This window comes from Rhinopithecus roxellana, chromosome 7 (genome assembly GCF_007565055.1).
Source record: "Rhinopithecus roxellana isolate Shanxi Qingling chromosome 7, ASM756505v1, whole genome shotgun sequence".
NCBI classification, from domain to species: domain Eukaryota; kingdom Metazoa; phylum Chordata; class Mammalia; order Primates; family Cercopithecidae; genus Rhinopithecus; species Rhinopithecus roxellana.
This window is the reverse complement of record NC_044555.1, coordinates 84,766,847-84,781,121: the sequence shown is the minus strand read 5'-3', so window position 1 is coordinate 84,781,121 and position 14,275 is coordinate 84,766,847. Positions and strand designations below refer to the sequence as shown.

The following is a 14,275-nucleotide window of genomic DNA, read 5'->3' as shown; positions in this document are numbered from 1 at the left end:
GTAATAGTGACTGATGGCTGTATCTTGGCTACTCAGCCACCTTCTCCTTGAACTGAGAAACCCACAGAGAAGTAGCTATGCGTGCAGAACTGTTTCGGTGCAGGCCTCTCCCCTATTTCTGCTATAGAATATTTTGGGGAAGCACTTAAATGGTCTCAATCTCACATTGGTCTTTCTGTTTGAGATTGGAGATTCCCCCATAAGGCAGTGACAACATCCAAAATCGTACCAAATAGAAAATGAAAGCAACCACATTTCTTTTTTTTTCTTTTTTTTGAGATGGAGTCTCACTCTGTCACCCAGGCTGGAGTGCAGTGGTGCGATCTCAGCTCACCGCAACTTCCGCCTCCCAGTTTCAAGTGATTCTCCTGCCTGAGCCTCTCGAATAGCTGGGATTACAGGCGACTGCCACCACGCTCAGCTTATTATGTATTTTTAGTAGAGAAAGGGTTTTACCATGTTGGCCAGGTTGGTTTCGAACTCCTGGCGTCAAGTGAGCCACCCGCCTTAGCCTCCCAAAGTGCTGGAATTGCAGGCATGAGCCACCGCACGTAGCCGCATCCACATTTCTAACCCCAAAGTGTAAATTTGTATAATTAGTTACATTTCTTTCACACGTACTTTATCCATTTTGTACATATTTATACATAAGATATCATCATAAACTGATATGTTTTTTAAAAGTCACCTCACTGATGTGGAGAAATAGGAACACTTTTACACTGTTGGTGGGATTGTAAACTAGTTCAACCATTATGGAAAACAGTATGGCGATTCCTCAAGGATCTAGAACTAGAAGTACCATATGACCCAGCCATCCCATTACTGGGTATATACCCAAAGGATTACAAATCATGCTGCTATAAAGACACATGCACACGTATGTTTATTGCGGCACTATTCACAATAGCAAAGATTTGGAATCAACCCAAATGTCCATCTGTGACAGACTGGATTAAGAAAATGTGGCACATATGTACCATGGAATACTATGCAGCCATAAAAAAGGATGAGTTTGAGTCCTTTGTAGGGACATGGATACAGCTGGAAACTATCATTCTCAGCAAACTATCGCAAGAACAGAAAACCAAACACCGCATGTTCTCACTCATAGGTGGGAACTGAACAATGAGATCACTTGGACTCGGGAAGGGGAACATCACACACCGGGGCCTATCACGGGGAGGGGGGAGGGATGGCATTGGGAGTTATACCTGATGTAAATGACGAGTTGATGGGTGCTGACGAGTTGACGGGTGCAGCACACCAACATGGCACAAGTATACATATGTAACAAACCTGCACGTTATGCACATGTACCCTAGAACTTAAAGTATAAAAAAAAAAAAAAAAAAGTCACGTCACCACAGCTTCACATTCCAAAGCATGTACTCTTCAGAGTAGTCACTCTGGAAGGATATTTATCCAAACGTTATTGCTACTGCTTAAAATATTTTTGAAACTTCCCTTAAAAATACCTTTCTAATTTGAGCCATTCCAGGAAAGCAATCTTATTAGTTTATGGTCACCCTTTAATTTTGAACCAAATTGGTGTTATCCAATTTGGGGGCCTCTGTTATTCACCATACAGGACAATGAAGTCCTTTTATTGTTTTCCCAAATCCAGAACCAAGATACCTACCAAACATTTGCCATCACTGAGTTTGTAGCAAAATAACCTGTCCCTGAACACAGGAAGCATTTTCCAAGTGTTTTGAGTGGTAGCATTGAAGTAGAGAGCACTGAAATATAAAAATCATTCTCTTAGCATGAGAGCCCTTGGGATTTATCTTTGATTCAGACATTCTTCAATGGCCTCACGGTCAGTGGATCGTCTGTGACATGGTGTCTCACGTATTAATGTAGCATTATTGTTGTTATTTATAATGAGGATAATAGGAGTAGTAATTGGTTACAATAAATCATATTATTCAGAAACCTTGGCTGTCACTTGCATTTTGTTAGAGCTTTACTCAATAATTCAGTGATGGTTTCTCAAATGGCCATGTTGGCGAACATTACTTTTGGGCAGGCATGGTGGACTTAGTGGAACAAAAATAAATTACCAAGAAATATGACATAAAGCTCCAGAGTACTACACTTACAGGAATTGTGTTGCTAAGATGTCAGCGAGGAGTCACTGAATTTCAGAGCTGGCGGATATCATCTGATCCAACCTCTTTATTTATAGAGATAAGTCACTTTGTCGAGATTTTTCTTTCTTTATGATGGAGCAGAGAGGACATGAACCATCAGAACACTCACATAGGCTCGGGACTGGCCTTTCCAGGGGAGTTGCTGGGCAGCACTGGCTTGCCAGTCACAGTGATCAGGAGGTGATTTTCCCGCAGCAAGGACCCTGGGCCGTGTTGCTGATTCTGCTTTATCTCCACAGAATGTGGTGAAGCTGATGCGAGGTCTTCTCCAGTGCATGATGAGACAGGTAGGCAGAACCAACACATGTGTTTGCCAAGTGGGCATTCCATGTCATTGTAATTGTGACAGTTAACATGCTTAAGATGTTTTGTACTTCTCAAGAGGAAGAGAAATTGAAAATATTTTGCTTACTTTCTCTCTCTCTCTCTCTTTTTTTTTTTTTTGAGACAGAGTCTTACACTGTCACCCAGGCTAAGTGCAGTGGTGCAATCATGGCTCACTGCAACCTCAAACTCCTGGGCTCAAGTGGTTCTCCCACCTCAGGTGTATACTACCACACCTAGCTAATTTTTTTTTTTTTTTTTTTTTAGATACAGCATCTCATTATGTTTTGCAGGCTGGTCTTGAACACCTGGACACAAGTGATCCTCCCACCTTGGCCTCTGAAAGTGTTAGGATTGCAGGCGTGAGGAGCTACCATGCCCAGCTACCTTCTCTTTTTAAAATTATTTTCAGTAACTTTACTATTGAACCACAGTCTCAAAGGACAGTTTCTGAGAATCTCTTTTAAAGAGTTACATGGATAAAAGGAGAAACATGCTTTTTTTGGGGGGGAAGAAAACATTTTTTTTAAAAGCCACTTCTAGAAAGCCATATATTATTGTTTACTCCATCATGTTTATAAAAGGGTATATTTTCATTGAGATGAAATGCTTGAGTTTTTAAAACTTGATATTATTGTTTAGTGGTATTTTCAGTGAGGGGTAAATAAAGCAATTCATTGAGCATGTACTGCATACAGAACATTATACTAAGGATCTGCACAAATTCAAAGATGAAGACGAAGCAGTCCCCACCCTCAGTCAGCACAAGCAAAGACGTAGTTGCTCTTTTCCTTTCAACATGAAGAAATAAGAAATTGAAATTTAAACAGGTTCCTTTCCTCCCCTCCTTCTCTCCCTTCTTCCCTCCGTCCGTCTCTCCTTGAGTATCTGCCATGTGTCACAGCTGGGGATATGTAGACAAGGACACCCTTTGGCATGACCTGTCACTCCTGCAGATGAGATTCCCCCCAGGCTGGGACATTTCAGGCTAGTGGGCGAGAAGAATCCCCAGCACAGTCCCTCTGTGCAGTGCCACCTAGCACCTGCCTTCCGTCCATCTGGCTCCCAGAAGTAGCAGATAAGAGCTCTAGATCCAGGTGGCTGGCCATGGCGGTGATCTCTGCCAGCCATGGACCCCTATAACTATGCAGAGCGGGCTTGCCTTCTCCCTCAGGTGGCCAAAGTGGAGAAGTTCAAACACACTCAGAGCACCAAGGACAGCCTGCACGCCAAGTACAACACCGCCACCTGCGGCACGGTGGTGGACGATGACCAGTGGGGCCACCTCCAGGTGGATGCCACCTCTCTCTTCCTCCTGTTCCTGGCCCAGATGACTGCCTCAGGTGAGCCGGGGTCACTGGAGCCCATTGTATAAGGAGTGACAATCCAGAAAAGGGGTGGGAGGAGGGCAGGCAGCAGCCAGTGTGTCAGGCCATGTGCTGCTTCACTGCTTTAATAAAATTCCTCAGACAAGGCCATTTATACCGAACCAAAATGCATTTTCTCACAGTTCTGGAGGCTGAGAAGTCCATGACCAAGACACTACCAGGCTCAGTTGTCCGGTAGGGGCTCCAGTCTCCAAAGAGGAGGACCGCTGTGCCCTCTCATGGGGGAGGCCAGAAGGGCAGGAGAGTCAGAGGCTCCACGAAGTGTGTTTCATAAGAGCCTTCATCCCATGCAGGATGGGAGGAGTCCATGGGGCCTAATCGCCTCTTACGGCCCCACCTCTTAATACCGTCACATTGGCCACACCTCAATTTTGGAGGGGACACATTCAAACCATAGCAATCAGTATTATAAATTAGCAGTTTACACAAAAGACAAGCATGCTTCTCCATATTCCATGCATTTGTTTCTGTGATAGGGCAGTGAGTGCAGAGACCCTGTCTGTAACCTGCAGAGAGGACAGTCACCCTCCACCTGGGCAGCAGCAGGGCGAAGGCTGTTGAGCTGGCTCTCTTAGTTTCCCTCTGTTGAGCACACAGCCCCCTTACCATCACTCTCTCCTAGTTCCTGGAGCCACCTAGGTCCGGTCTAACTTTGACACTTAGCTATCTGCAGGCCATCTCACCCCTGCTCTTAGACTTTTCTCCTCCAGGATCAGCAGCCCTGTCCTTTCAGCTCTCCCACTCACTACCCTGGTCACCCTCTTCTAGACACACCCTCACTTTTCCAAATTATATTTGAACAACACCATTTCCGCCACTCAGCAGCGTGCCCAGAGCAGGTTGAGCAGCCCGCTACTCAGCAGGCTGAGTAGGCTTACAGTTTGCTGGCGGTGTGCCTCGTTCCCATTGAAGCCGGAGCCGCTGGCCTCTGTGACAGCCTGAACACCAGGCCTCTCTCTCTCCCACTAGGGTCTTACACCAGGAGGTCTGTCTCCCACAATGGCATGTGCCACAACTGTTCCCCCACGTTAGGGCACTTAGCAGCTGTGTCTCGGAGTGCGTATGACCTACCAGTCCAGTCAACTGATGTGTCTGAGGCCTCCCATTCATTGCAGACCACAAGTGTGAAACCCTCAAAATCCCAGAAATCAGTCAGCAGTATTGTTTTGGCTGTGTGAATAAATCACACATTTATAAAGTTACGTTTTGGCTATGAAAGTTAATATGAGCTCACTGTAGATATTTTGGAAAATATAACAGAATACAAAGAAAAAAATTCCATTGCCAACTTTCATTTGGCTGTGGCTCCTCCAAGTCTTTTTTTCCTTTTCCTGTGCATTTTTTTTTTACATGTTTAAGGTCACATTGTACACATAAACATAGTCTTTTCATTACATAGCGTTATAACAAGCATTTCTCCCATGATATAACAAGCTCTTCATAAACATTATTTTAGTGAGTTTATCAATGGATATACCATAATTAAACTATTCCTTCCTTCTTTTATTTTGCTTCTATAACTAATGTTGCAATACCAACTTTGACCCCATCTTCATTTACTTCCTTCTGAGAATTAGATATCACTCAAAGGCAACTCATATATATTGCCAAATTGTTTTCAGTTTCTAGTTAAACTTTGTTCAGATTCAACTTCTTTTTTTTTTTTTTTTTTTTTTTTTTTTTTTTTTTTTTTTTTGAGGCGGAGTCTCGCTCTGTCGCCCTGACTGGAGTGCAGTGGCCAGATCTCAGCTCGCTGCAAGCTCCGCCTCCCGGGTTTACGCCATTCTCCTGCCTCAGCCTCCCGAGTAGCTGGGACTACAGGCGCCCGCCACCTCGCCCGGCTAGTTTTTGTATTTTTAGTAGAGACGGGGTTTCACCGTGTTAGCCAGGATGGTCTCGATCTCCTGACCTCGTGATCCGCCCGTCTCGGCCTCCCAAAGTGCTGGGATTACAGGCTTGAGCCACCGCGCCCGGCCCAGATTCAACTTCTAATCTGGCTTACTAGTTAAGCTTCTGTCATTGATGTAAGAGTCCATTTCCTATCATATCCATAGCAACTTCCAGAATTCATACTTTAAAAATACCTGTATTTGTTATAACTGACTGTATTTTCCGCAGGGTGGAAGGCCAGCTCCTGGAGTTGGGGACTCCCTGTCTCCCACTGGGAAAAGTATTCACCCTTCTCTTTGGCTCACTCAAAGATAGGGACAGTATCTGTGGTTATTCTGGACTAAAATCCTTGCTTTGTTGGAACCTTCTCAGCACCAATCCAACCTGTACCAGAGGTTCCAAATCCCTCTCAACCCTTTCTACTCATAGGCACACACAGGAAAATGGAGCCATTCCTTCTCCTTATTTTCCTTCCTTCCCTCCTTCCTTCCCTCTTTTCTGAGATTAGACACTCACTGTTATGCCTTACTTCAGACTTCGTTTTTGATGCCTTTGGAAGAAAAATGAAAATGAGGGTAAAAGGGTTTATTTCCTAGTATGATATTTGTAATTTGTGACTGGCAGCTCTCTGCAACATGGCTTCATAACCTCATTGCTTTTCTTTGCTAGGCTTACGTATCATTTTCACCCTCGATGAGGTGGCCTTCATACAGAATCTTGTCTTTTACATAGAAGCTGCATATAAAGTCGCTGTAAGTATCAACCCTGGCAGTCTTTTCCGATGTGCCAGTCATCAAAAAGAATAAAAATCATACAGTGTTTTGAGGGCCAGGCTGTTTGGGGCTCACCAAAAAGTTAGTGAGACTAGAGCTATGAGATTGTGTCATCTCCACACACAAGGTGCGTATTTTTGTCCTGGGATAGAGTTGGGGGTTTCATGTTTTTGGAGTGCACTCTGTGCTCTGTCTGAATCCATTATGCTTGTTTTATTATTTTATTTTATTTATTTATTTGGAGTCTCGTTCCGTCACCCTGTCTGGTGTGCAGTGGCATGATCTAAGCTCACTGCAACCTCCACCTCCCAGGTTCAAGTGATTCTCCTGTCTCAGCTTCCTGATTAGCTGGGATTACAGGTGCCTGCCACCACGCCCAGCTAATTTTTGTATTTTTAGTAGAAATGGGGTTTCACCATGTTGGCCGGGCTGGTCTTGAACTCCTGATCTCAGGTGATCCTCCTGCCTCGGCCTCCCAAAGTACTGGGATTATAGGCATGAGCTACCGCTCCCAGCCCATTATGCTTGATTTATTTTATTTTATTTCCATAGATTATTAGAGAACAAGTGGTGTTTGGTTACATTGAAGTCCTTTAGTGATGATTTGTGAGATTTTGGTGCACCCATCACCTGGGCAGTATACAGTGCACCCTATTTGTAGTCTTTCATTCCTCTCCCCCTTCCCACCCTTTCCCTCTGAGTCCCCAAAGTCCATTGTGTCATTCTTATGCCTTTGCATCCTCATAGCTTAGCTCCCACTTAGGAGTAAGAACATACGATATTTGGTTTTCCGTTCCTGAGTTACTTCACTTAGAATAATAGTCTCCAGTCTCATCCAGGTCGCTGCGAATGCCATTAGTTTATTCCTTTTTATGGCTGAGTAGTATTCCATCATATATATACCACAGCTTCTTTAAATACTCGTTGACTGATGGGCCTTTGGTTGGTTCCATGTTTTTGCTGTTATAAACATGCATGTGCAAGTGTCTTTTTCATATAATGACTTCTTTTCCTCTGGGTAGCTACCCAAGAGTGGAATTGCTGGATTAAATGGTAGTTCCCATTATGCTTGTTTGAAATAAGATCCTAAAATGTCCTGCAGGATGCATATGTGCTGGCTTGAGTTGGGGCTAAAGAGGTAGCAGCATTAGCACCTTGGTGGGAGCTGGGGTGCCATGAGCATCACCCCAAACCGGGCCACAGGTACAGGGGCTCAAGCCAGGCAGAGCCCCAACCTGGGCCAGATTTGCTGAGTATAAATGTATATAAACCCCCTTTCCTCCGAGCTTCTGTCTGGTTTGGAAGGCAAAGCCTGAGGCACCTTTACACAACAACCCCAGTGTGTAAAGCTATCAGGGAAGGAGGGAAAAGGTAAAGGTTGGCTTTTAAAAAGTCACTATGGTCTAAAGGAAGGTCAGCAAAGGTTTTCTGTGAAGGGCCAGAGAGTAAATATGTTTGGCTCTACAGGCCCTAGGGTCTCTGTCACAGCTACTTGGCTCTGCCTTTGTAGCATGAAAGCAGCCATAGACTACATGTGAACAAATGAGCATGGCTGTGTCCCAGATAGACTTTGCAAAAATAGGCGGGAAACTCGATTTGGTCCAAAGACTGGATGGAGTTCGCTGACCTCAGGTCTAAAGCAGTGATTCCCAATGAGAGGCAATCTTGCCCTCCCAGGAGACATTTGGCGACATCTGGAGACGTTTTTGGTTGTCGCACCTGGTCAGTAGGTGTTCCTGGCATCTAGTGAGCCAAGACTAGGACTGCTGCTAGACATCCTACAATGCACAGGCCCGCCCCCCACGGCTCAGATTACCTGGCTCGAAATGGAGTAGTGCTGAAGTTGACAAACCTTAGTCTGAAGAAACTTGAGAAGTCTTTGTGGAAAGGGTGGGCATTGAGTTGGACCTTGGAAGCTGAGCACAGTCGAGATCAGCAGAAGGGAGGAGATAGGGAGTTTGGGTGCAGGAATAGCTTGTGCAGTCCCAGAGGCAGGAACAGGCTCTGAGTGCGGCTGGGTGGGCTAGGGGGTGCTTGAGGAAAAGGGTACAGAGTAAAGGAGTAGACTTAGGGGGAAAGCTGACACTGGAAAAGAGTAGAACATAAGTGGATCTTATGTTCCACTCTCAGCTTGTGGGTGTGTCTAAGGAGGCCAGATCATGGGGCATGTGGCCATCCAGAGAGAGGTGAATGTGATCCACTAGGAAATACACCATTTGTCATTTTAGACCCTGAAGCAAGGGAAAGCAGCAATCAGAGCAGTTTTTGAGGATGAATCACCCAGTGCCAGGGTGGGAGGAAAGGTGGGTTGGGCCACAGGAAGGCGCAGATGAGAGGAGTGCTCAAGGAAAGAAGCCCAGGCTCAGTCACCAGGCACGCTCGGCGGGGAAGTTGCTCTAGGATGCCTGAGTCTCAATCTCCACATTTTGAAAATGTTCTGGCCAGGCGTGGTGGCTCATGCCTATAATCCCAGCACTTTGGGAGGCCGGGACAAGTGGATCACCTGAGGTCAGGAGTTTGAGACCAGCCTGACCAGTATGGCAAAACTCCGTCTCTACTAAAAATACAAAAAGTAGCCAGGTGTGGTGGTGTGCGCCTGTAATCCCAGCTACTCGGGAGGCTGAGGCAGGAGAATTGCTTGAACCTGGGAGGTGGAGCTTGCAGCGAGCTGAGATCATGCCACTGTACTCCAGCCTGAGCAACAGAACCAGACTCTGTCTCAAAAAAAAAAAAAAGAAAAAGAAAATATTATTTTTTGGAGATAAAAAAATAAAGACTGAAATGTTGGCATCAGTCCTGTGTATGCTGGGTGGTCAGCTTTCAGTAGTACACACAGCATTGTTTAAAATAGCATCCCATGGCCGGGCGTGGTGGCTCAAGCCTGTAATCCCAGCACTTTGGGAGGCCGAGACAGGCGGATCACGAGGTCAGGAGATCAAGACCATCCTGGCTAACACTGTGAAACCCCGTCTCTACTAAAAAATACAAAAAACTAGCCGGGCGAGGTCGTGGGCGCCTGTAGTCCCAGCTACTCTGGAGGCTGAGGCAGGAGAATGGGGTAAACCCGGGAGGCGGAGCTTGCCGTGAGCTGAGATCCAGCTACTGCACTCCAGCCTGGGCAACAGACCGAGACTCCGTCTCAAAAAATAAAAATAAAAAAATTAAATAGCATCCTGTATGTGGATTTTTTAATGAAAATATGAATTATACGTTAGGTACACATGTATCAAGTCCTCTGGGTGCCAGCATTCTGAGTCAATCCCTAGTAATTGGTTTGTAAATACCACGTAGGTTCAGTGTTCTGTGTCTCAGTTGTGACTTTGGCTCCAGTTACTTGCTGAGCATTTTTTCCCCAAGAGGTGATGCTAAAAATAGGTACTAAATTAATTTAAATGCTTTTCCTGGCTTCGACTAGTTATGACCCATGTGCTAAAGTTTCTGTATTCCATCTTACAACATAAGTTCAAAGGCATCGACTAAATAGAGAGGCAGTATTTTATTCGATCTTAAGAAGATAAAATATTTTGTTCTCCATACATCCAGAGTTTCTTACAAATGAATACCTTCTAGAAATAAGAAATTTGAGAGTGTTGTGGCATGCACTTTTGTCTCACTTGAGTATTTTCTTCTAAAATTCTGCACAGAGGTCTCATGAACTGAAATCGAGGAAGAACACAGTATGAGTCTACAAAGCCTCCGAGAAGATCCACTTAATGTTTGAAAAGGAACATGAAGCATTTTTCCCATAGCACTTCTCATATACCTCTTTCTCCCCTCTGATTCCCACCTTTTTCTCCCCTAGGATTATGGAATGTGGGAGCGTGGAGATAAGACTAATCAGGGCATCCCAGAATTGAATGCAAGCTCCGTAGGAATGGCCAAGGTGACGGTCGTCCTGTTTGTTCTTCCTTCTGCATGTTTTTACTGCTTTGATTTGGTTCCCTTCATCAGGAATTTGGATTTAATCTGATTAGCATATTTTTCAAACGTCAACAGCAAGTATGTGAAATTCAAGTGGCACAGGTACCCCAGCCACCTGAAATTCTAGGTAAAGAAGGTAGGTTTCCGATGCTGAAATCTGCCCATGGCAGAAAGTAAGAGTGCTCCGTCCTGGTTAGCTGCTGCCATCACCCACGGGTCTAAGCTCTTGCTGTTGTTTAAGAAGCTGCATGTGTGATGTTCGGTCTTCTTTTCTGGGTCTCAGAGAGGACTGGAGAATATCACCACTTTGTAGGTCGGACTTACAAGTTCAAAAGTCTGCAAGGTCAGTCAAATAACAATACGAAGTGAAACTAGCCAGATAGCAAGATGGGGGTCACGGGAGGTATTGGGGACACTAGGAAACTTTCCCTGAAGGTACTCCAATTCAAACTCATTTAAAATACTCTTCAAGCCAAACAAAATACACCTATGGGGCAGATTCAATCTGTGGGTCACCAGTTTGCTTCTCTTGCCATAGACATACAGTGTGCCTCCCTCCCTCCTCCAGAATGAAGTGTATTTTTTGGACAGAGTAGAGCCTCCAGGGCTATAATTTTTAAAGCAATAAAAATTATGCTCTGTTGAAGTAAACAGAAAATGTACTTATTACTAAAAGAATTAACTTTCTGAAGTGCCAGATGTTTGAAGTTAGCTGTTAAAACGTGAGAGAAAAGACGACCATGAATTTAGCGCACACACACACACAACGTTATGAACTGGTTAATTCATTTTTTGGTAGAACACTATCTTCACTTTGGAAAATGTTTTTCTGTTTTCTCCTTCTTGTTTCCATAATGAGCAGCAATGTACAGGAGAGCTCTGATCCACTGAAAATAAGAATAGGGCCAGGCACAGTGGCTCACGCCTGTGATCCCAGCACTTTGGGAGGCCGAGATGGGAGGATCACCTGAGTCCAGGACTTTAAGACCAGCCCTGGCAAAATGGGAAGACCCTGTCTCTAAAAAAAAAAAAAAAAAAGACTAGAACATGACTACAGGAGTCTAGCTGGATTTTTAAAATGTGTTTCATTACCTTTGGGAAAACATGTATACTAGATTGCTTAATGAAAAAGGAGCACCAGATATTGGAGTGTATGTTTATTAGAAAGAAAAAGTAACTCATACCTGTGTTTGTAGGCAGCTCTTGAGGCAATTGATGAACTGGACCTTTTTGGAGCCCATGGAGGACGCAAGTCAGTGATTCATGTTCTGCCGGATGAGGTTGAGCACTGCCAGGTAATAGCCTCTTGCATTTCAGAGAGCAGGGAAGGAGAGTCCGGGCATGGAAGGCCTGGGATGCAGTGCAGATTCCCCACCTTGCTGGCTTGGTGATACTTTGCTTCTTTGAGCTTCAGTTTTCTCACCCATAAAATGGGCATCCTGGGACCCTCTCCTCTGGCCTCACAAGGTAGTTGTAAGAATCAGTCAACTTAGTCTGTCTAAGCACTTTGTAAACCAGAAAAGTGTAAGACACCATGATGCTGTAGAGATGGAATTGGCAATCCAAGCAGCCTTGTTTTGCAAGAGGCAAAGTTTGTTTTATGTGTTTTGAACACATAGGTGGTTTTCTTTCAGGTTTATTTCACAGTGCCCCCAAATTGAATGATGAGCACGCACTAGTTCACTTGGGGGCGGGGGGTGGGGATGGGTGGAGTAGGAAGTGGAGAAGAAATGAGATGGGAAATTAGTACGACCTCTGAAATACAGGTCAAAGAAAGGAGTGATCTAATACAGATTGGGGGATTCTATTGAGCAGAGTGCAAGTCATCAGTTGCTAGGCCGTCAGCACACTCTTATTTAGTCAGGGCCCACTGTGTGCCAAGTATGCTGCTGGGGCTAAAGAGGGTCAGATACATAAAGACTTGTGAATGGAGAGCTTTTGGTAGAAGTTTGTGTTTCCAGGCAGAGAAACCCTAGGGAAGAGTGAGTTACAGAACAGGGCCCTGGGCTCAGTTGGCTGTAGAAAATAAAGCTTTATTCTGAAGCTGAAGGGTTCCACCCATCTTGACCCTATCTTCCAGCTCACTCAATTTTTCCCCTTTAGGTAGTCCTGGTAGTTCTTGGGGTATAATCTATCTTTTTTTGTTTTTGTTTTTAAGAGGAGGTCTTGCTCTGTTGCCTAGGCTGGAGTGCAGTGGTGCAGTCATAGCTCCCTGTAACCTCAAACTACTGGGCTCAAGCAGTCCTCCTGCCTTAGCTTCCCAAGTAGCTAGGACTACAGGCATGTGTCACCCACATCCAGCTAATTTTTTTTTTTAATTTTTTTGTAAGGACAGGCTGTTCTCTAACTCCTGGCCTCAAGTGATCTTTCCACCTCAGCCTCCCAAAGCTCTGGGGTCGCAGGCATGAGCCACTGTGCCTGGACGTGGTGTGCATCTTAATAGATGTATAATCCAGTGGAAATGCATGAGCTTTGCAGCCAGCTGGGCCTGAGTTAGATTCCTAGTTCTGTCACTTACTAGCTGCTCGAAGTCTCAGGGTCCTCGGGTGTGAATTGGACATGGTACCCTAAGTCCTTCTTTCTTGCGGGAAGTCAGGGACCCCGAACGGAGGGACCGGCTGAAGCCGCGGCAGAAGAACATAAATTGTGAAGATTTCATGGACATTTACTAGTTCCCAAAATTAATACTTGTATAATTTCTTACGCCTGTCTTTACTGCAGTCTCTAAACATAAATTGTGAAGATTTCATGGACACTTATCACTTTCCCAGTCAATACCCTTGTGATTTCCTATGCCTGTCTTTACTTTAATCTCTTTTTTTTTTTTTTTTTTTTTTTTTTTTGAGACGGAGTCTCGCTGTGTCGCCCAGGCTGGAGTGCAGTGGCGCGATCTCGGCTCACTGCAAGCTCCGCCTCCCGGGTTCCCGCCATTCTCCCGCCTCAGCCTCCAAGTAGCTGGGACTACAGGCGCCCGCCACCGCGCCCGGCTAGTTTTTTGTATTTTTAGTAGAGATGGGGTTTCACCGTGTTAGCCAGGAGGGTCTCGATCTCCTGACCTCGTGATCCGCCCGCCTCGGCCTCCCAAAGTGCTGGGATTACAGGCTTGAGCCACTGCGCCCGGCCTACTTTAATCTCTTAATCCTGTCATCTTCTTTGTAAGCTGAGGAGGGGATATATGTCGCTTCAAGACCCTGTGATGATTGCGTTAACTGCACAAATTGTTTGTAGAGCATGTATGTTTGAACAATATGAAATCTGGGCATCTTGAAAAAAGAACAGGATAACAGCGATGTTCAGGGAACAAGGGAGGTAACCTTGAACTGGCCTTGAACAGAGCCAAATTTCTCTTTCAAATGCAAATAGGAGAAATATCGCTGAATTCTTTTCTTCAGCAAGGAACATCGCTGAGAAAGAGAATGCGCCCTGAGGGTAGGTCTATGAACAGCCCCCTTGGAGGTGTCCGTCTTTTATGGTGGAAGCTGAAGGGATGAAATAAGCCCCGGTCTCCTGTAGTGCTCCCAGGCTTATTAGGATGAGGAAATTCCCACCTAATAAATTGTGGTCAGCTAGGTTGTCTGCTCTCAAACCCTGTTTCCTGATAAGATGTTATCAATGACAATGCATGCCTGAAACTTCATTAGCAATTTTAATTTCGCCCCATCCTGTGGTCCTGTGATCTCGCCATGCCTCCACTTGCTTTGTGATATTTTATTACCTTGTGAAGTATGTGATCTCTGACCCACACCCTATTTGTGCACTCCCTCCCCTTTTGAAAATCACTAATAAAAACTTGCTGGGTTTACGGCTGGGGAGCATCACAGAA

The 14,275-nt window shown here is 45.0% G+C and overlaps 1 protein-coding gene across 5 annotated transcripts in view; it reads left to right on the top strand.

Moving 5' to 3' along the window:
• The window catches only part of PHKA2 (phosphorylase kinase regulatory subunit alpha 2), a 95,635-nt gene that overhangs the window by 31,685 nt on the left and 49,675 nt on the right, over nucleotides 1–14,275 (top strand). For 4 of the 5 annotated variants that reach the window (XR_004058324.1, XM_010363806.2, XM_010363808.2 and 1 more), the window contains exons 3-7: nucleotides 2,396–2,443; nucleotides 3,655–3,823; nucleotides 6,428–6,510; nucleotides 10,334–10,414; nucleotides 11,649–11,747. Coding sequence is in view for 4 of the 5 variants with exons in the window: in XM_010363806.2 (XP_010362108.2) it covers nucleotides 2,396–2,443; nucleotides 3,655–3,823; nucleotides 6,428–6,510; nucleotides 10,334–10,414; nucleotides 11,649–11,747 (480 nt within the window). In the remaining variant the exon portion in view is untranslated. The remainder of the gene's footprint in view (nucleotides 1–2,395; nucleotides 2,444–3,654; nucleotides 3,824–6,427; nucleotides 6,511–10,333; nucleotides 10,415–11,648; nucleotides 11,748–14,275) is intronic. The other variant, XM_030933791.1, reaches the window with a different exon arrangement.